Raw genomic sequence first — 22,710 nt, 5'->3', positions numbered from 1 at the left:
TTTGATTACATGTGTGTATAAACGTTTTGATTTGTTATATTGTTGAACTACCAAAATGCGTTGAAAAAACCTGCAGCGAAGCGCGGGTCACATAGTTATTGGGTCCGGCTTTCAGCCATACCCATATATGTTCAATTTTATTTTTTTGCCTCTTTAGATTTTTTTTTCTTTTCTCCTATTTAATTTTTTGGTCAACTCCTAATATTTCAAATATCAACCTCACTTGTAGGTCAAACGTTCTATACCAAAATATTAACCATTAATTCTCATGAATTAAATTTTTTGTTATTGAAATATTGTTCAAATTCTCATGGATTTAGTAAACTGGTCATTAAATCCCAAAATGCATGCAAAATATATATACCTTCTTAGTTTGATAATTCCAAATCTGAATCGATTCTTGGTATTACTTGGCTTTCTTCTTGTTTTCAAGCCTCCCTAAATAAGGCTGAAGCTTCCAAATCCTTCTAGATAGAATCCTTGCTCCTTATCCTAGTTTTTTTCTTCTTCTGTATTTTGCTCTTTTCTTTCCCCTCTCTCTCTTTTTTTTTTTGTGCTCCTAGATCCCTTCTTTTATAGGTGGATTTAGGTCTTCTAGATGGGTTGTTAGGGTTCTAATAGACTAAAACCTACCTGGTTTTGCAATGGAACCAATGGTCTTGGGTTTATGTGGTTTTGGAATAAGCTTGAAGATCAAGGTGAGGTGTTTTCTACCTTTGGATCTAAAGAGAATGGTTTAAAACCTTTGATGGGAACCTTCTGGGGGGTTTCTAAATGGGAACAAACGAAAAAAGTTAAGTGATTTTCTACAAATGGGTGTTCCTGTCAAGGCTGAGTAGGTTGGTCACTTTCGTGGCTTCGCCGGAGCAACTCAGATGTTAACGTTGCATGAGACCACCTGGACTTGGTAGAGGGAGAGCATACCTTTCAATTGGATCTATTTTTACTTGATTTGGAGATTTGTAGCTTCACATTTAAACGTTTAAAAATGTACACTCAAACAACGTGAAGACTAAAATTGTAATGTTGGCTGATTAGGGATAAGATGTTGTGGAGATCAATGGAGAATATGAGATGTAAATGTTTGATTTTAAAAACATGGGGTTGTAGAAGGGGTGTTTTCTAGTTGAATGGTAATAGGTGCAACCTTTGGAGTGGTTAGAAACGTCATATTCATTCACTTGAAAGTACCCACCCGATCAACCAAAAAACTGAAGAAGAAGAAGAAGCACAATACCTTGAACGGCGCTGTTTTGACTAATTCCTACAGATTAGTGCGTTTTGATTTAGGATTTGTCAATTTTCAATTTGATCCCTATTCTTCTGATTTCGTTCTATTTACCCTTAATTTTCCTTTTTCTTTCTAATTTCGTGCAATTGCGTCCTTGCCAGATTCACTTATCATCCCCAATTTTGAGCGTCTTTTATAAGTTGATCCTTGGTCTCTAATTTATTCAATTAGACCCCCTAAATGACCACTAAACTTTTGATTTTTTTGATTTGACCCCTGTTTTCTCCTGATTCCAGTCCCTAAAGTCGCGCGTGTTTTGCAAGTTGATCTTTGGTTTATAAAATGTTCAATTAAGTCTCTATTTGCTCACCAGACATTGAATTTCATGCAATTAAGCCCCTAATTTGATTAATTAAACCTCACAAGCTTCCAATTGAGTCCTTAAAATTCAATTGTTTCAATTGATATCAAAATTGACTTCTAAAAGTTGATTTTCCTTGCGATTAAACCCTTAATAATTAATTAAACCTTTGAAAATTCCAATTGAGTCTTTAAACACCTATTTTTTTTTTACTATTGGGTTTTGTTAATTAAAACCTTGGATTGTTATTTTGGCCTACCAATTTTCACTTGGCGTTATGGTCTTCCATCATTGGGCTCGAGCATTTTTTTATGCTTGCTTTAGGTGTATTTCCTTGCATTTATTTTATTATTATCTATTTTATTATAAAATTGGTTGCAACAAATGCCACCTTTTTACAATGCTTACGAAGCAAAATCAAAGTTTTTGCAGAGTGAGCTTGTAAAGAAAAGTGACTAAATGGGTGACCAAACTTACCAAGGAAATGTCACATGATCATGGGTGACCTCCCTTTTTCAAAATTGGTTTATTTTGCGAGCAACTTGCCTATCTTAAAGAAAAAAATGGTCTATTTTTACGGGTGACTTGCCCCTTTCTGAAATTCAAAAACTAGTCTATTTTCATAGGTGACCTCCCCTTTCGGAAACTAGTTTATTTTCACGGGTGGCCTCTCCTTTCTAAAATTTGAAAACTGGTCTTTTTTCACGGGCGACCTGCCTTTTCTGAAATTCAAAAACCGGTCATTTTCATAGGCAACCTCCCTTTTCAGAAACTAGTTTATTTTCATAGGCGACTTACCCTTTCTGAAATTCAAAAACTAGTCTATTTTCATGGGCAACCTCCCATTTCAGAAACTAATCTATTTTCACGGGCGACCTGCTCTTTCTGAATTTAAAAAACTGGTTTATTTTCATGGACGACCTCCCCTTTTAGAAATTGATCTAATTTCACGGGCGACCTACCCTTTTTAAGATTCAAAAACTGGTATATTTTCATGGGCGACCTCCCCGTTAAGAAACTGGTCTATTTTTACCGATGACCTGCTCTTTTTGAAATTGGTCTATTTTTACAAGCGACCTGCCATTTTTAAAATTCGAAAACTAGTCTATTTTCATGGGTGACCTTCATTTTCAGAAACTGGTCTATTTTCACGGGCGACCTGCCCTTTCTAAAATTCAAAAAGTGGTCTATTTTCATGGGTGACTTCCCTTTTCAGAAACTGATATATTTTCACAGGCGACCTGCCCTTTCTGAATTTTTAAAACTAGTCTATTTTCATGGACGACCTTCCCTTTCAGAAATTGATCTATTTTCACGGGCAACCTGCCCTTTCTAAAATTAAAAAACTGGTTTTTTTTCATGGATGACCTTTCTTTTTAGAAACTGGTTGATTTTCACAAGCGATTTGCCCTTTCTGAGATTAAGAAACTGATTTATTTTCATAGATGACATACCTTTTTTTTTTCTCGCAACTTTATACTAGGACCAAATCCTTTAGTTTTTTCAAAGATCAAAACAAAATACCCTTTCAGGGTATATTCTTAAAACAAACACTATTTTTTAGGTGTTCATGTTATGTGGATGAAGCCTCAAACGTTTCGAGTTATATTTCTTTAACTACTTTTAAAATTTTATCAAATAAAGCATGAGAAAAATATATTGTTAAAACAATTTTTTATATTTAAAATTAAGATGTAATATTTAGTGGTTATCTTTCGGTCACATTAAATGATTGAAGTGGATTTAAGAAATTCTCATTAATAAAATATTTGATTACTTGGTTGCAAACTAAAAACAAATTAATCAAATTAGACAGAGGACAAACAAGTTCATTTGAGTAATGTTTTTTTTTGGCACCTAGGATTTTTTTACCCTTTGGTCCATTAATTTCCTTTTCTTTTTATTTAGTCCTTTGCCATTGCTTGCATACCTTTTTTATGCGAAGGTGTTGAAGAAAAGTTATGTCGCTCGATTTGTTTTTCATGCTTGCATACGGTACTTAATGTTACCCTCGAGTAAAAAATTAACTTTAGCATTAATCAAATTTTGTGATTGGTCTTGGTGATTTGTTTTTCATACTTGTATACGGGGATCTCAAGGTGTTAACGAAAAGTTGTCGCTCGATTGAAAAGTTGTCACTCGATTAATGCTCGGTTTAATGAAATAAAATTCAATTTCATTGATTTAATATAATTAAAGCTTCGGAGTTCGAATTTGAAATTTAAAGAAATATTCAATATCTTTTTTTGCCAACACTACAGACTAATTTGCATAATAAAGGAAAAAGTTCATGTTCCTTTTATATTATTTTTGATATCAGCATATCAAAATAATATAAAAATATAAAAAATTTAATTTTTTTCAAAAGATTTTTCAAATACAAAAACAAACAGGGCATCAATTAATATTTTTCAGTATTTTATGATGATTTTAACGTGTTGATAACAAGAATAAAAAAAAATATAAAAAAAGTAAATTAAATATATTTCAAATAAAAATTTATTTTAAAAAACATACACGGCGATGCCAAACACCCAAAGTGAAGTGTGTGTGATTACTTTGAAATCGAATGCAACCTAAATAAAAAATAATCAAATGTAAAACAAATTGGGCCGAACAGACGGAGCCCAACTTGCCAGCCGGGTCTCCAAAGTCTCACCACAGCACAAAAGAGCCTGCAGGGACCGTGGCAAGGACAAACTTGTTTTTTCATTTGACCAGGGACTTGTAAAAAAACATAAAAAGTAGGTGTGATTAGTAGGTTGTATAAAGGCAAGTAAGAAAGGACGAACCTCTTCTGTACTGTTGTTGGCTGTCATCTTCAATGGGTAATAATATCCCTGCTCTCTTGCATTATTCTCAACTATCATCCATGATACACCACCCATATAAAAACTATCCGCATCGAATCTAGTTTTGTTTTTCTTCGATTAAATTAATGAACTTTTAAATTTGTACGTAAGCGATGACGAATCTATACAACCCCCCCCCCCTCTCTCTCTATTTTTTGTTTTTCTTTTAGGGTTTTCTCGTTGAATTTGTGAAGTATTGTTTTTATTGTTCCTCTGGTTGACCAGGACGGAGGTGGCTGCTTCTTCGTTTTAACCACTCGCTTAGGATTTTGATATTTTCTCTCTTTTATACACTATCTATCCGTTTAGTGAACTGATAAACAAAGAAAAGAAAAGAAAAGAAGAAGGTGTTGGGTAGCTCCTTCTCTCCCTCTCTCTGAAATTCTCGCCCTTTTCTTTTCTTTTTTTTTTTAATTTTTTTCCTTAAAGATTAGAATACAGTGGTATTTGTATCATCAATTATTTTTTCAGTTCTAGTGCTAATATTGATATGATAATAATTAAAATTTGTTGTCTTGTCATTTGTTTTTGGTGATATTCACAAACGTTGACTTGATGATTAGCCAAAATTTTCTGTTTCAATTTTTCTTTTTAGTATTTAACACATTATGTCTGTTTAATTAAAATAATTTTTTTAAAAATATATTTTTGCAGGTCTAATTTCTATGGAAATGAGGAATTAAATAAGCACAAGGGAAGAGAAGAGAAGAGAAGAGAAGTGAAGATGGGATTTGAAGCATTGGATTGGTACTGCAAACCAGTGAGAGATGGGGTGTGGACTAAAGCAGTGCAAAATGCATTTGGTGCGTACACACCTTGTGCCACTGACACTCTGGTGGTCTCCCTTTCTTATCTTGTTCTCATGGCACTTTGCTTCTATAAAATCTGGCTTACCAAGAAAGACTTCAAGCTCCAAAGATTCTGTTTGAGGTCTAAGTGGTATGCCTATTTGCTGGCTCTGCTTGCTCTTTATTCCACCGCCGAGCCCTTGTACAGATTGGTCATGGGTATTTCGGTTCTCAATTTAGATGGACAGACAGGCCTTGCTCCATTTGAGGTTTGCTTCTCTTCTTTTGCCTTTTCACTTATTTTTTTTATTCATCTGGATAAACAATGGCATTATTTTAAATCTTAGTGTCTTAATTTATATCGTGGAAAATTTTGTGTGGCTCAACTCTCATACATGATAAAGAAAAGAGGATGAAAACTATGATGGCCAGGCCTTGGAATTTAGATTACTTTTGGGATAATAAAAGGCATCCCATTTCTCCTTTGGAGGTTATTTTCCATGCTTTTGGCACCCCCATGTAAAAAAGTATCAAGAAGCACCTCTAAGTATACAACCCAAAACTGCTTTACAAGAACACCTTTGTCTGCATTGCAATAATAACTGAAATGGATTGCAAAAATGTAGTTTCAGCTTGCAAACTTCATATTTATTACTGTAAGTTGCGATAATTAGACTCAAAAAACCATTAAATCCTTTTTTTTTTCTTCTTTTTAATCCTATGCCCTAGGCCACAATCACAGGTTAAAAAAACAGGAATTTAATTTCCCTTTGGTATTTTCAGCCCAAGTCAACAACAACAATATTATGACGCTTTTCCGATTTTTTCTTAGTGTATGCCTCTGCCATGATGTGTTTTCAGCCAGTCTGTATTTGGTTTCGTGTTCTTTTTAGTACGCAACTGTATCCTTGGTCTCATGCTGTTTCTCCTTTCTCAAGTAAATTTTTTCTGGTTTATTTTTCTTATACATTTGATTAGCAGTAGCATGTACATTTAAATCATCACTAGATTAAGAGTGGGTGAGGTTAATTAGCAGACGTAAGGTATGATCCTACTTTGGTAAGCTAAAGATGATGTTCATAGTCAAATAATATTCATTTCATCTTCTTGTCGACAGATTGGTTCCTTGATTATTGAGGCCCTTGCTTGGTGCTCCTTGCTGGTTATGATTGTTGTAGAAATTAAAGTCTATATTCGTGAATTTCGATGGTTTGTTCGATTCGGGGTCATTTATACTTTGGTGGGTGATGCAGTGATGCTCAATCTTATCCTCACAGTAAAGGAGTTCTATAACAAGTTTGTATTTCTAATTTATAGGTGCTTTTAGTTTATACATTTGATTGGGAAAAGGCAAACTCACAATTTTAGTTGTTTTTGCAGTGCTGTGCTGCATCTATACATTAGTGAGGTCATTGTTCAGGTTTGCTTCTTTTTACCTCTTCTATCCTCAAGTTCGAAGGATACTCCTGTTTTTGGTTCCCCATATCCTTCTAATATTTACTTGGGCTCTTAAGTGCTAAGCTGGTAACTAGTCGGATGCCCCCATGATGTGTGGTTGGTCCAATCTTACACTTCACCATGCTTTCTGCTAATTCATGTAATTATTTTTATTTTTATTATTCTCTCCATGTCAGACAGGAATTGTATCAAAACATGATGCCTGTAAAAGATATGTAATTGAAGTTTTAATCCATCTGACTCAAACCCTATTCAAAATTTAAATTGCTTAGTTAGTACCTCAAACTCGTTTCATAATACACCTATTAGATCCAGAAATAACAATTCAACCCAATTAAACACTTCAGAGTCTCTTCAACCCTAATTCAACATTATAAAGTTTATTGATTGAAATGAATTAAAAAATTTCACATCATTAAGCATGAAAAGGAAAAAGCAACATAATAATTTCAAAGTATGTGTATAAAATATATTCCACAAAATTGTTGATGCATATTCAATTTAAATTCTTATTTGATTTCAACTTTTGAAAGAAATATTAAAAATTACATCATATGATTTCATAATTTGATCAAGAAATCGCTTACTTGAAAAATAATAAGGGTGTTGATGACACAATTTAACTCTTGTATTTTCGTAACTTTCTAAACAATTTAAGGAATTTGATTAGGGTGGATCCAGTATTAGAGGCAATTTTTTCCTCATCTTACACTTACAAATATGCAATATATATGTTAAACTAAGCCTTATAACATGCACCTGCACTTGGTATAACTAAAAACTATTAACAACAATGAAATTTTGATTTAAAGTTTGTGGTTCAAAATTTTCTATTATTTTCTCTTTATTCAACATAATGTTAATGTTTTGAAGCTTTTTTTTTGAACACATATGACCAAAACATCGCTTTATATTTGATAAGGAGAATTGACTAATATCTAGGTCCATAACACATTTGGCTATATCTCCATGTGTCTGCATCACATAATTTCATGAGAACTGTATCAGTTTTACTAGCGTGTAAAGTTATAGTTAAGAGTAGCTGTCCTAAGTTGCCCCTTGTGGTGTTTCCATATATCTGGCACCTCTAACCAAAGTTGGGCTTGTTAAGTGACACCAGGTAACATATGAAAAAGATGGAATAAAATAGGGAGAAGGGGAGTTCAAGAAGGGAAGATGAAATATAAGAATAGATAAGGGACAAATTAGAAGAAATATCAGTAAGTAGAAATATAGTAGCTGCAATTTTCAACAATCATTCAAGGACCATTTTAAAACATGATGATAATTGATCTTACATAGGCACCAAAATGTATCTGTAAATTGAAATTGGATTATTAGTAGTAAACAAAAAGCTGGATTTGACTACTACCAGTAGGCATTAAGATACGTTCCTAATTAGAGCTACTTTAATATTAAATAGGAATTGTGATTGAATTCCTAAAATCTCTAATAACAAATGGAAATTCCAAATAAACTAAAAGGAAAATAGCAATTCAAAATCTTTGGGTGGTTCTCCATCAATAGCTTCAAGATGGTATTAGACATGGCTTATGGCGACCAATATGGCCTCTAAAATTTTAAAATTCATATGTTTAAGAATTTCTCCATTGTTGGTTCTCTGTTAAGAAAGTTTTGTTGGATGAGTTTTTTTTAGCCCAGCCTTGCTATGGAATGCAATTTGGAGCTAATAATTTTAGAGCTTGTTGAACATCTAGATGTGACATGATATACTTGTTAACTATTTATGCTTGGTTATTATTGACGCAATTTGAATCTATGTCATATTGTGATCAAGATCACCAAATTTGTCGCACAACTTGTATTTATTCTGCTGGAAATGGGTGAAGGTGGTGATTTACAATATTCAGGGATGCAAAAGTTTAGGGTAGAATGTGATTCACAGTCCTTGGGTTTCTGAGTCAGTTACTTTTCTCTTCATAAGCAGGCTTCCAACTTGAATTAAATTGTGTAGACATATTTGGTTCTAATATAAAAGTCTTGTTTTGGTTAGGGCTTGTTTGGAATACTACTACTTGTGTATGTTCCTGACTTGGATCCTTATCCTGGTTACACTCCAATGCAAATTGAATCTGTTGATGATGCTGAATATGAAGAGTTACCTGGAGGAGAGTACATATGTCCTGAGAGGCACGCCAACATAATTTCCAGTATGTATATTTTGTAACTTGTTATCGTGTATCATTTACAAACTCTCTAGTGGCGTTGCCAATTGTCAAAGACATCAATCATTAATTGTTGAACATTAGGTTATGTCCATTGCTGTGGTAATTGGTATGCTTGATGGATGAGCTCCTAATATGTGTTCTCCATTTGTCTTTAGACCTTTTTTTTTTTTATTTAAGTTAGTTGCTCCATGTTTAATCTACTTTGGTTATTTCTGTTAAATGGTTTGCTTCCTCAATTAAAATGATTTTGTTTTTACACATGTAACTTGATAACGAAAAATTTTGATTAAATTTTTTGAACATGTTTGGGAGAGATAACAAGTGTAATAAATGCATTAGTTGACCAAAAGATCACCCTAAAATTATATCTCATGGCTGTTGAGAACAAATTGAATCTAACAGTTTTATTCCTCAATCTTTCTTACGTGCTCCAATGGAACCAAGAGGTCCAAAATTCTAGTTATTTGGTTGTAACTAAAAAATATGGACATTTGTGAATTCAATGTGAAATTTGTTATGGTTTTTTTTGTAAGTAATTCTTATATAGATTTAAAGAATTTATGGGGAAAGAAACAACAGAAATCATCTATGGGCGAAAATTGAGCCACACTAGTATCCTGAACAACCTAATTGAAATGTTATGGAGTTATTTTAGATTGGTTCTGTAATCTTTTTCACACCTTTCATCCATGACATGCTAATTCAGGCATGGTGCAAAGGTTATTCATGGTCTTCTTTAGAATAAACTGCATTTTGTGTAACTGTTTATCTTCTAAATCTGCTATTTCATTTTTCATTTGCTAGAAATTGTTTTTGGATGGATGAGTCCCCTTATGAAGCTAGGATATAGGAGACCCATCACCGAGAAGGATGTTTGGAAATTGGATACGTGGGATCGCACTGAAACTCTTAATGATAGGTGCGTTGCCTCAAGTTGCTAAGATACAATACATATCAATGTTTGTGTCATTATTTAAATTGCTTGGTTTACATTACATTTGTTGCTGAAAATCTTATGCATATCAAATTTCATGCTATCTGTTTTGTTGACTCTGCAGGTTCCAAAAATGTTGGGCTGAGGAATTAAGAAAACCAAAACCATGGCTGTTGAGGGCATTAAATAGTAGCCTTGGAGGGAGGTAAACATAGTGAAACTGAAGTAGGGTTTGTTTGTTCTATTTATTTATTTACATAGTTATATGGTGAAGTCTAAAATGTATTTACATGTTCTTGTCATGGATACATTTCATTCATTTCTCTTATATAAAGAGATGCAGCTATGAAAACTAACCATAGTGGTAGAGTATATAAGATAAATCACAAGAATTCCATCTAGAAAACGAACATCATAGAACATTGATTGTGACAAAATATGTCACGGTTAGAGTTAAAAGTTGGTCAATTGTAAAACTCAATCATTTTTTTAATCATATTTCTATTTTGATCAGCTACTTGTAGCCATTATTGCAATGACTGTTAATGCACCCTAACAGTGTTGTCTCAAACTTGATTATTCTAGGTGTCAAGTGTCCTATGCTGAGCGTTTCTCTCTCTCTTTTTTTAGTATATTGTTGTTTTTGTACCTTTTGGCTCGACGATTAGTCATATGATGGAAGACAAGTCTAGGGGAAAGTTTGCAGTCGGCTGTGATTAGAGTTTAAGTTTTATAATAAGGTGTTTAGGGCTTTGGAAACTGAAAACAGGTCTGCAACTATTAGGAATTGAAGGAAAATAAAATAAAAACTACTAGCCTGACACTAGTAGATTCAGGGAATCACTCCTTGAATAAAACCTAAGCCTAACATCCATGGTTTAAGGAATCACTTTTTAATCAAAGCATCATAGTCTCCAAGTAAAAGGCTCCACTTTATTCATAATAATTCTTTGATAATGATATTAAATTCCACGAACATATTTTTAGGCTTGAGTTATTCCTATTACTAACTAGGCTTTTATTCTTAAATAAGATACGCAAATATTCCTACTTGACTGGTAAAGAGAGATAAGAAATTAACTCTTTCATTTAAAAAGGTACTTTGTACTTCCTAAACAACTAGCAAATATTCATCTTCACAGGAAATTTACTGAAATTTAGCCCATGTTCCATTGAATGTGAGGGTGCATGAATAAGGAATTTCTCTACGTTGCAATTGATTAACCAGCTCTTTGTGTTTGATAGTACCATTTTAAAATTGCATAGATGTTATGCTATTATATACACATAAGCACATGAATGATTCAATGAAAGCTCAACTAATTTGGGCATATTCACTAAGGAATTTTCTATGCAGCAAATGATTGGCCAATGGCTATCTGCCATGTCTTATATTGAAGACCAACAATTTTCATAGTAAACCTTTTATCATCTTTCGGAATGTACGTGCATTGATCATGTAATGTTGATCTACTCATTCTTGATCCAGTGGATTTAATTAATTTTCCTTGTTGGGATTAGATGTTTATATTTTCTACATGCATGTCATACATGTCTTAGAAGCATCATTGTTGTTATCATATACCAGTGCTAAAAAGTCCCCATCAGTACTTGTGATATATATATATATATATATATATATATATATGTGAATCTAATTGATTTCATCCTTTGCTGTTTTCTAGGTTTTGGTGGGGAGGCTTCTGGAAGGTAATGGACTACCCTTTTGACATTAAACTTGTGTTATAATTTGGTTATTGGGTTAAAAGCTCAAAATTCATGTATGTATCATTTCATGAGAAGTGATTTAGATTGATTTGTTTGAATCAGTGTTTGTAAATTCCTAAGGTAGGTATAGGTATGACCATTTTTTTTGGTAATCTATATAGGTGCATGCATTATAAATTTTTGAAATATGCATACTCTGTATTGGGTGGTTCTATCAAATCCATAGTTGGTAACATTTTTTAAATGAATTGTAGATGTTCTAATGTTTTGTCTGCTAATATAGCCACATAGTTCTTGTCATTGGTGAAAAAGTTTACATTTTCTATAGCGCTAATGAAGGCTCTAGCTCTTGGCCTTTTCTTTGTTGCTTGCTAACTCTGTCTTGCTGCTTAGTCTGAGGCTTTGTAAATTTAGTTAAAGGAAAGGAGAAGAATTTGTAGATCTTCTACATCTATAAATGTATTCTCTTTAAGGCGAATCCATATGAACATCCCCTGAGTGATTGCTACTCATGTGTAATGTAATCAATGATAATAGAGAGCTTTGAGGAAAAACTTGCTTTCTCTTGGTGGAGAATTTCCATTATATAGAAAGAGTACAAGTAGTACAAACTGATTTTTAGCCTTTAGATGTGCAAAACTACAATTTACAAAACAGTCTACTGGTAGCCCACAATATCCTAATTAAAGGAAAGATTTACAACAAAGAAATTAGTTTTGCAAGTTTATAATCTGTTGGTTATAAATGTCCAACTAATAGCTGTCAATTTGAGGAAAACTTTCTTCTGACATCCCCCTTGAATTGATGTTGGTAAATCATAAAGCATCAATTTGCTAACAAGGAAATGATGGTGCTGATGTGTAATGGATTTGGTGAAGATACCATCAATCTGTAGAGTAGTGGAGATGTGTGGAAGAGTAATAATTTTTCAGTTAAAGGCCTCTCAAATAGAGTGACAATCAACCTCTATATGTTTCAGGCACTTGTGATAAACAGGGTTGGCATTGATTTGGATGGCGTTGGTGTTGTCAATATGTAGTGGAGTAGGGTGATCATGGGAGAAACCAAGCTTTGTGAGGAGACCACGTAGCCAGATGATCTCGGAACAAGCAGCAAACATGATGCGATACTCAACCTTAGTGGATGACTTGGAGATGCAATCCTACTTGCATTTCCATGAGTGACGCGGTGTATAATGTGCATAAAAACTAGGGTTCCTCAACCCCAAATATTTTACAGTCCAAAACTATAGAGAAAAACACTAGGGTTCCTCAAGCCCTAAAGGTACAACCTTTAATTGTAGAGAAAACTCTGAAAGGTTTATTTTACTAATCTTCATTAAAAACCACTTATTACAGTTCTTAAAGGTTGCTTATATACCAATAAAAAGTCCTAAACAATAATGGAAAAATAATAAATGAGTCTTAATCTAACTAGGAAAAAGAATCCTAAATCAATTAGGAAAAAAAAACAATTCCGTACAAATTTTTTTGTCCTTTTGGCGCTGCATATAATATAGATAAAAACCAAGGTTCCTTAATCCCTAAAATCTTACAGACCAAAACTGTAGAGGAAGAAACTAGGGTTTCTCAAGCCGGTCACCACCCTTAATTGTGGATAAAACTTTGAAAGGTTTAACTTATTAATCTTCAATAAAAACCACTTATTACGACTCTTCTAGGTTGCTTATATATTAGTAAAATGCCCTAAATAAAGCTGGAAAAATAATAAAAGAGTTCTAATCTAATTAGAAAAAAGAATCCTAAATCAATTACGAAAATAAAGACAATTTCGCATGATAATTTCCGTCCTTTATTTGGAGACCTTCTCAATTTCTAATCATCATGAAAATTTAATTCAATAAAAAACAGGGCCTTCAGAATATTCTGTCAAAATTTTAGCTCAATCCAATGGTCATATCAAAAGTTCTATTCGATTTACCAAACCATGTCTTGGACTTTTTTCAAACCCATCAAAACCTAGAAAACGTTAGCAATTAAGGAAATATTTCAATAAACTAGCAATTCCAAGAAACAAACACCATCCAGTAGTGGATTTCCTAGTTTTTGGGCAACCTGCCCAATCAACATCATAGCAGAGGCTTGTAACTGGGGTGAAGAACTAGTAGGGAAGAATTAGTGATTACTAGGTGTGCCAAATATGTATCGAATGATGCGGCGGACACCATCTAGATTGTTTGTGAGTTGTGCTAACTAAACCCAATCCTCAATATACTTGTTCTGATTCAAGACAATACCTTGAGGCTGATGATGCATTGCTAACTCCAAGAAATAGGTGAGTTGCCCAAGGTCTTTCACGTGGAAAGTAGTATTCAACAATTTCCAAATCTCTGAGATGGTTGTTATATAAGAACTAGTGACAATAATGTCGTTCATATAAACAAGGAGGATGACTATCCCGTTAGGTGTCTTCTGTAGAAATAGAGAGGAGTCATATTGATTCTGAATGAATGAAAAGCCAAGGATAGTGGTTTGAAATTTCTCAAATCATGTTCTTGGTGCTTGTTTCAAACCATATAGAGAACGGTTTAGTTGGCACACATTAGTAGCTGGTGAAGTGGATATACCAGAGGGAAGTTTCATGTAAACTTCCTAGAATTGAGAAGCGGCAAGGGCTCTAATTGTATGGCCTTGAAATTTCTCAAGGCCATACTTTTGCTTGTTGCCAAGAACCACTAATTGAGCCTTGTAACAATCTACGAAGCCATTAGAACAAAGCTTAATAGAAAACACCCATTTACTCCCAATGTGTTTCACAGATAGGGGACATGGAACAACATTCCAGGTGCGGTTGTCGTCAAGTACTAGAATTTCTGTTTCAAAGTGTGAGCTTCAAATGGTCATACTTGATTTGATGCTTGTGTCGTAATAGCCTTGCTTGAAACGTGAACCATTAACTTCAAATTGTGTGCTGTCGAAGCTCTTGTTTGATTCTTGCATTCTTCAATGAAAATTTGAACTTTTACTAGCTTAAAAGTTTTTATTTTGTTTTTCATTCTACCTTGAGAAGAGCATCTGTCATTTACATGATCAACTTAAACATGAATGTTTTGTGTTTTTCCTTGTTGGGTATCATTTTGTGAAATATGCAAGATCACAAAGTTCAAGTGTGATGGTAAAGTGAATATTTTTTTGTATGATGTTAAAATTTACTGTTTATTTTAGTATTTACAAATAGGACTTGATGATGTTTCCCAATTTGTTGGGCCGACATAGTTGACATATTTGTTCATCTATTGATCACTTGTAGATTGGCAATGATGCTTCCCAATTTGTTGGGCCACTCGTCTTGAACCAACTCTTAAAGGTTAGCTCCTCCTTTGTCTATACTTTATTGGATAAGTGATCTGGCTTCTTTTTTTCTCCTCCATGAAGTTAAACTGAATGGTTCCTTTTCATTTGCAGACAAATCAAACATGCATTTTAGTTTTTCTCATTGGTTTAAACTTTTCATCAATTCCATTTGAATGAATCATTTAATGTTAGTTTTGTGTGAGGAAAAATGATGTTATGTGGAGAGCTGGTGTTCCCATCTTGTGTACATCTATTTTTATGATCATGAGGTGTTCTTTATCACATCACGGGAGTCTGGCTAGCTTTAAAAGTTTGATATTTGTAAGAATGCTAAATTTGGCTATCCTTTTAATAGTGGATCGGTAGGTAATATTGTCTTGACATAACTACAATGTGCTTGTGTGTGTTGCGGGGAAGGATTTTTACACTTCTCCAATGCAACATGTGATTATCTTACTGATTTTTCGTATGATTTTTAATTGTATTATTTTTTAACCACCTGCAGTCTATGCAAGAAGGTGATCCGGCTTGGATTGGTTATGTCTATGCTTTCTCAATTTTTGCTGGAGTGGTATGATCTCTTTTAATCAATGTTGAGTTGAACATTCTGATTTTTATTTTCATAATGCATGCTGCTTTTGATAACTTGAAATGCCATGCATTTTTGTAGTGAAGAGTTTGACTAGAATTGCCTACAACTTTGATGAGACTCGTGACATTAGGAGGGCTCATGAATCAACAAATAGAAAAGTTTGCATGATTGTTGTAGAAATTTGTTGTTTTATATCTCGATGATAGTCCTCTGCCTTAGCCCTTACTAAGTTATACTGCTCCCCCATTCATTTGGAAAGTTAGAGCATCTCCTGCTATTAGAATAGAGGCATTAAATAATGCAATAATTTTATTTTTTGATACAAGTAGTGAAATAGTATCTACAAGCGTTTACTCTGTCAAAAAACAAGGTTTTCCTTTTATGTTATTTCCCCCAAGCTTTGGAGGTTTTTTAGCTAATTTTTATGAAAAATTATCAGAACTCTGGCAAGGTATTTAATAGTATCATGACGAAATTGAATTATGAAATAGAACTCCTTTTGTTCCATAATGTGTGGCCATGTTTTGTTTTTGTAACTTTGTAAGGAGACATTATTTGCTAATTTTATTTAAAATGGTTGTGTTACTGTTCACAATATAAAGGGAAAATTTGGAAACATAGATATTGCAAGGTACTATATTTGGAAGTGGACACTTAAATTGGGACATGTTACAGGACTAGTGGCCACTTATCATGGGGCTGAGTATAATTAACATTGTGATTAGAAATGGTCAATGTTGCTTTTGTTGTCATGTAAGAAGAATAGTTTTTTCTTCATATGATTTCTTATCTTTATCATTTGGGGATGGCTTGGTTAGCTCTAGCTCATGCATTTGAAAGTTAACTTGAGATTTATTTCATATAATAAGAAATCTAACAAAGGGAATAGGGAGGAATACAATATGGAAAATGAACTGATGCCCTTATTCAATCCAAATAGTTTAAAATTGGACATTACTTCCACTTGCATAACCCTGTCAAATTGTCACCATGCTCTTGATTTTATTAATGGATTATCAATAAGAACTAAGAATCTCTTATCTGGGGTAATCTTATCCAGGTATTCGGTGTGTTATGTGAAGCACAGTATTTTCAGAATGTCATGCGTGTTGGTTACCGCCTGAGAGCAACTTTGGTAATTTCATTTTCTTGCTCTGACCTTTTGATGCATGCAGTTTATGCTTTTTTATTTTTGGATGTGGTGTCATGAAAGACAACTAAACAGCATCGCCATTTTACTGCCATGCAACTCTTTCTTGCCTCCAATTAATTGGTGGAGGCAAATGGTAGCAGGAGTGTAAGTGTGGTTTGAAGAGAAAAATCGGTCACTTATTCAAGAGCTAACCCTGCATTATTTGTTCTCATTGGTCATGCCTGACCTGAAGGTTTAGACATGATTTATCTGTGTGACCAATGCTTTTTAGGTTGCTGCTGTGTTTCGAAAATCTCTAAGGCTGACCCACGAAGGTCGGCGGAAGTTTGCATCTGGAAAAATAACCAACTTGATGACAACTGATGCTGAAGCACTTCAGGTGTGCTTGCTCAGTATCTCTTTTGTGTGCATATATAATGTTCTTGATTGTTGGATATTACTGCATGTGCTTTCATAATCTGACATGGAATGGTGGGTTTAAGATTCTGTGTTAGAGCAATCCCATGTCAAAAATTCATGTAGTGCACTATTTATCTATTGTGCCTGTGCGCGCCTATACCTATATTTACAAAAAAAAAAAAATAAATAAAGAAAGAAAAAGCGGTTGCTGTTCAATTATAACCCTGTTGATGTAGGTTTTGAGAAGGAAATTATGATTAATGTTTTAATCTTTGACAATTTTGTGAAAGTGGCTGTTTTGAAGCCTGAGAACACATAAGTGTGTGAATACATCTTGTTAATGTTTGTAAAGGAGAACCAGTAACCTAAATACTCAAAAACTACTAAGGAGCCTTTCAATATTAATACCTGTAACACATCCCTTCATGTGCAAACTTGTTTGGACTTTGCATGAAGACAGAGACAGATATAGGTTCTTGGGTTTGAGGGTTGGAGTGTGAAGCTTATAGTCTGAGGGGCTGTTATGTAAAAAGGAAAAATGAGGAGCATTGTAGGTTCCTGGAAGGAATGAGGCTGAAGTTTAAAACTTATAGTTTGAGGTAGGCATTATGCAAAAACGATGCTGGAAAAATGTTTCAGGATCCTTAAAAGAAGGTTCTTTTACCCAACTTAGGTTTGTCCACCCCTGGCTCCTATATCCATCCCTAAAGCATGGATCCCAGTGCAGACCTGTTTCTTCATGGTGATTAAATTTTATAGTAGAGGTGATGGGGAACGAAGAACAAATATATCAGAAACTAGTCCAATGTGTAGGAATGTTAATTTTGTATGATTGTCATAGATATTTAGTACTACTTAGGAATATTATTATTCGCCATGCAGTCGTTACTATAGGAATATAGTGTATTTCTTTTTACTAGGTTTTTCTGTTCACTTTGGGATTGGATTTTTTTTTTCCGACCTCTTACTATTATTAGGATTAGTTTTCCTATTTAACATAGGAAATTTATGAAAATCTGTCAAAATTACCTTAATATGACTTTATTGTGGATACATGTAACTTGAAGAATAAACTGGCTCAAGGCATGCCACATGTAATTTCAAAGTTCTTTTTTTGGATTAAAGTTTGATCTTGATTTAGTTAACTTCCCTCATTGGTACCACAACTAATTTGCTTATTGCTATCAACAGCAAATATGCCAATCACTTCACACTTTGTGGTCAGCTCCATTCCGTATTATTGTTGCCATGGTTCTTCTTTATCAGCAGTTGAATGTTGCTTCTCTTCTCGGCGCACTAATGCTAGTTCTTCTGTTCCCCATACAGGTATCTGGGTTTGCCTTATTTCCCTCATCGTTCCTTATTTTAATAGTGTTGTTTTCATGGTGCATGTGTCTTTTAATTTGATCATCTTTTCATTCCCTAGCAATATGTTTCATTTGTAAGCATAAGTTTGCAATAGTCATCTTTGTTTGCGTTCTGTTCTTGTTTTTTTTTTCTTTTTTAAATCTTGGAACTTTAACAATCTTTTGACTTTGTAGTTTCTGTAGATTTTACTTTTGATATCACTCTTTAGTTGGATGAATGTTTCTGATGATCTTCCTTCATCTATATTATTTGTAACTTTTGTTCTCTTAGACCATGTTGTGGAGTCTAGAAGGGTTACTTTATTCTGTTTCCCTTTGCCCCAGGGTCAATTCATTTATACTTACTGTATGAGTGCACAATCTTTTTAATTTTTTGTGGTAGGATAGTTTCTCTCTTCTTTGTGGTGTCATGCTCTGGGTGCTTTTTGGGAGTTTCACAGGCTTATAACCAGCTTGATTGGGCTACTCTTATATGATTTTACTTTGCTTTGCTTTCATGATTTGGAGGATGAATTGTTCCCCAACATGATTTTGTATTTATCTTCAGCCAATCAAGATACATCTTTCATCTAACCAATAACTATACTGAAATGCACGCAATCCATAATGGTTAGCTTCCATTACTAGAAAGAAATATTTTATCGAATGTACAGGAACAATTTATTGGTTCAAGTCCTACTCTTGAATAGCTTGTTCAATTTCTAATTCTTATGGGTCTCCAAGGCCTAAAAAAACAGAATGGCCTCTTATTGACCCAAGGACTGATGTGACCTGTCACAACCAGTCCCAAGCCGTGAAGGAAAGTTTTTTGGGGATCCAAGGGACCCACAGACACCCCACTGTTCTGTAAATACCAAAAAAAGAAATGAATGAACAAATATATTTTTGCATTCATTTTTCTATAATTGACCCTCCGTCATGAGAAGCCCTAGGTCGCGAAGCTATTTAGGCAAAAACATGCAATGAACAAAGAAGAGAAAATTGCACAGTTCATTTGGTTTGTGATTTTTCTAGGAGTTGAAAATCAAATAGTGTCAACAGAATGCAGAATATAGAATCTCTTCTGCTAAACCATATTATATTTGACCCTAGAGAACTGTCGAAGGAGAATCTAATCCTAGATATCTTGATGAAAAATGTGTATGTACTAGTGTGTGTTGATCAACCTAAATCTGGATGGATTGGCTAACTATGCAATCCTTATACTGCTGGGACTGAAGTTCTCGTAGAACTCATTTCCACTGCAGAACTCATTGAACATTCTTCTCCAATGCTATTGGATTTGTTCATGTGGCATGTGCAATTACAGAGTTGAAGGGACACGGCACTTTTTTTTATCAAAAAATGAAAAGAAAAACTTTTCTACTTTTTTCAACGAAACATCCTTGATGATGCATGCTGTAAAAGAGTGTATAATTTATCTGAGTATTTGAGGCCTTTTTAAGATCTGATGCTGCATCCTTGATGATGCATGCTGTAAAAGAGTGTATAATTTATCTGAGTATTTGAGGCCTTTTTAAGATCTGATGCTGCTGTATTTGACAGTTTGTTTTGTGCCTCTGTACCTTTGTCATCTCCTAAGTCACCAAAGCCCTAATTTTTCCATCTTTTGTTGGGTAAAGACATTTGTTATAAGCAGAATGCAGAAGTTATCTAAGGAGGGTTTGCAGCGTACAGACAAGAGAATTGGACTCATGAATGAAATTTTGGCTGCAATGGATACTGTGAAGTATGATTATTTTGTTATGAGTTCCTTGTTTCATATGGTTTTGTTCCTGACTATTTTTCTTATAAGATTATCTACTGACTATCTGACTTTGCTGAAATGGTTTAGATGTTATGCATGGGAAAGTAGCTTCCAGGCTAAAGTTCAAGGTGTTAGGGATGATGAATTATCATGGTTCCGAAAAGCATCACTACTAGGAGCGGTATGCCAAGAATATTTTTAGCAAAGTTTCCATTCTTATATTTGATAAAATTTTCATTTCTTTCTCACTTTGCCGTTTGAAAATTCTATAATATTAGTGTCACCTTTCTCTATTGTTGTTTAAATTGTTAGTTTGGTAATCTTGTTACTCATATCTTGATTTTGGCATTGCATGCGTGTCTCCTGGACATGCTCACTTAGCTTGAAATAAACAGCCGCATACATGTTATGATTTGTTTCACCACTATCTTTGTGTCAAACACATGGATGTGAGTTGTAGTGTATGATCCCAATTGATGCTTCAAAATGATAGATTGAATAGCAGAACTGATTTCAAGAGAAGATGCTGCTTCTTGATATGGATCTGGTGAACATTTGTAGAACAAAGAAACCCAGTACCTGGTGATATAAGACAGGTAGAAATGGAAATAGACGATCAAAGAATTCCTTGTAGGAGAGGGATTAATTGAACAGTAGAAAGAACACCCAATCGGAGAGGGCTGAAGAAATGATATAAAACCCCATAGAAGAGGGTAGTAACAAAACAGAAGAAGCACTCTCAAATCCGAGTCTATTTCTATCTTGAACAACAAGAAACCTAGTAACCTAAACCAACTAGGAAATTATTATCCTAATGAATATTATTTTTAATAAAAGTAAACCATACATAGCTTCCTAAAATAATGAAACTCTAGCATTACTAAATTACAAACATAGAAATAAATTGTAAAAAAAACACCAAATACATAAAAGTTATTTCCCCGCATCACCTACTTTCAGAAAAATATAGAAAAAGAGAAAGGAAAGAAACAACAAAACAGGGTATAGCCTTGTTCTGGTAGGAAGCCTACTTGAGGCCACCATTGACTTGAGGGCTAGAGGAAAAACACATCTAGAAGAAATGCAATCGAAGTCCAAAATCAGAAACTGACAGTATAAGACAACTTCATTGATTGAATGTTGATTCCCAGGAGGAAAGTTGTTTATTTATGGAAATGGATTGGGTTATTCTACACCTTAGAAGTTTTCTAGTTTCAAATGTTATACATAGATCATGGGTGATCAATTGATAGTATTTGCTGCTGCAAATTATTTGTGGGTTTTTCTGTGTGGTCACCATCACTTCCTTGTTTTGCAGTGTAATAGTTTCATACTAAACAGCATTCCAGTTATGGTGACTGTGATTTCGTTTGGTATGTACACTTTGCTTGGTGGAAATCTGACACCTGCAAGGGCATTTACATCTCTATCTCTGTTTGCTGTGCTTCGCTTTCCCCTCTTCATGCTTCCTAATATGATTACTCAGGTTTTGTCTTCCTTCTTTATTGTATCTCTTATAGTCCTGCTTACTGCTGAGATATTGCTTATGGTATTTCTGTGTGGAGAGAGATAACTATGATGGCTGTTTTTTCTGTCATTAATTTAGCTTCTATTTATCATGCTGTTAACTCCTTAAGTTGAACTGTTTAGATTGATTTAATTACTGAAATTGACTTAGTTCTTTCTTTTAAACTAATGTTGCATTAGCTGAAATAGAATACATTATGCTAAAACAGTTTAGCCAGGAAGCCATAGCTTGATCCAATGGCAAGAGTATTGGGCTTGCAACCATGAAGATGCAAGTCTGAATTTTGAGAACACTGCTTCATGCCAAAAGCTGGCAGTAGGCACTTTCTAAACTCTCCTCCCAGGAATTTACTATGGTGGGTCAACAGAGGTCTTTTTCTACAAAACTTTAGCCAGCCAAAATCTGATCCTTAGCACATTAACACAAAGGACTGATAAATTTGAAGATGACACTCTAGAAAAACTGAAATACAGAGAATTGATCATATGTCTTTTAAATAACCCCAATCTTTTTTTCTTTTCAATATTCCAACAACTTTTTGGTGGTCAGCTTTTAATTTTTTCATTAGTCCAAACCAAGGCACGTAAATAATATGTTCTATTCAGCAACTGTCCTTTTTATTTCTAATCATATTTAATTCCTTTTCATTTACATTACTGATTGATTGCTGCTGTATAATTATATATTGTACTTAGTTAAATGATTTGATAGCTCAGATATTGTTATTCATGATATTGAACTATACTGAGTTCATTTAATTGAACCAACTGCTTGGTCCACATTCCCCTGTTGTTTCGTTCTTTTGGTTTCTAATGGTTTTAATCTTACAGGTGGTAAATGCAAATGTGTCCTTAAAGCGTCTGGAGGAACTATTTTTAGCTGAAGAGAGAATCCTTCTACCAAACCCTCTTCTTGATCCTTGCTTACCAGCCGTTTCCATCAAGAATGGATACTTTTCTTGGGATTCAAAGGTTTGATGCATCAACTATAGTGCTTATGCATTACATGCTTGCTCCTGTTTTCTCTAGTTATGCTTGCACATGCAATTACATTTTATTGCATCAATCAT

The 22,710-nt window shown here is 34.0% G+C and overlaps 1 protein-coding gene across 1 annotated transcript in view; it reads left to right on the top strand.

Annotated features, from left to right (window-relative positions):
• Positions 1-4,598: 4,598 nt before the first annotated feature.
• The window catches only part of LOC7483639 (ABC transporter C family member 2), a 33,241-nt gene continuing 15,129 nt past the window's right edge, over positions 4,599-22,710 (top strand). The window contains exons 1-17 of the mRNA XM_024611452.2: positions 4,599-4,798; positions 5,099-5,501; positions 6,350-6,528; positions 6,613-6,652; positions 8,705-8,861; positions 9,684-9,798; positions 9,938-10,018; positions 11,499-11,523; positions 14,812-14,868; positions 15,361-15,426; positions 16,508-16,582; positions 16,872-16,979; positions 18,191-18,325; positions 19,989-20,095; positions 20,201-20,294; positions 21,432-21,599; positions 22,472-22,612. Coding sequence (XP_024467220.2) covers positions 5,169-5,501; positions 6,350-6,528; positions 6,613-6,652; positions 8,705-8,861; positions 9,684-9,798; positions 9,938-10,018; positions 11,499-11,523; positions 14,812-14,868; positions 15,361-15,426; positions 16,508-16,582; positions 16,872-16,979; positions 18,191-18,325; positions 19,989-20,095; positions 20,201-20,294; positions 21,432-21,599; positions 22,472-22,612 — 1,881 coding nt within the window. The 5' untranslated portion in view covers positions 4,599-4,798; positions 5,099-5,168. The remainder of the gene's footprint in view (positions 4,799-5,098; positions 5,502-6,349; positions 6,529-6,612; positions 6,653-8,704; positions 8,862-9,683; positions 9,799-9,937; positions 10,019-11,498; positions 11,524-14,811; positions 14,869-15,360; positions 15,427-16,507; positions 16,583-16,871; positions 16,980-18,190; positions 18,326-19,988; positions 20,096-20,200; positions 20,295-21,431; positions 21,600-22,471; positions 22,613-22,710) is intronic.

Source organism: Populus trichocarpa, chromosome 11, assembly GCF_000002775.5.
Source record: "Populus trichocarpa isolate Nisqually-1 chromosome 11, P.trichocarpa_v4.1, whole genome shotgun sequence".
Lineage (NCBI taxonomy): Eukaryota > Viridiplantae > Streptophyta > Magnoliopsida > Malpighiales > Salicaceae > Populus > Populus trichocarpa.
Note: the sequence above shows the minus strand (reverse complement) of the source record. Positions and strands in the feature narration are given on the sequence as shown.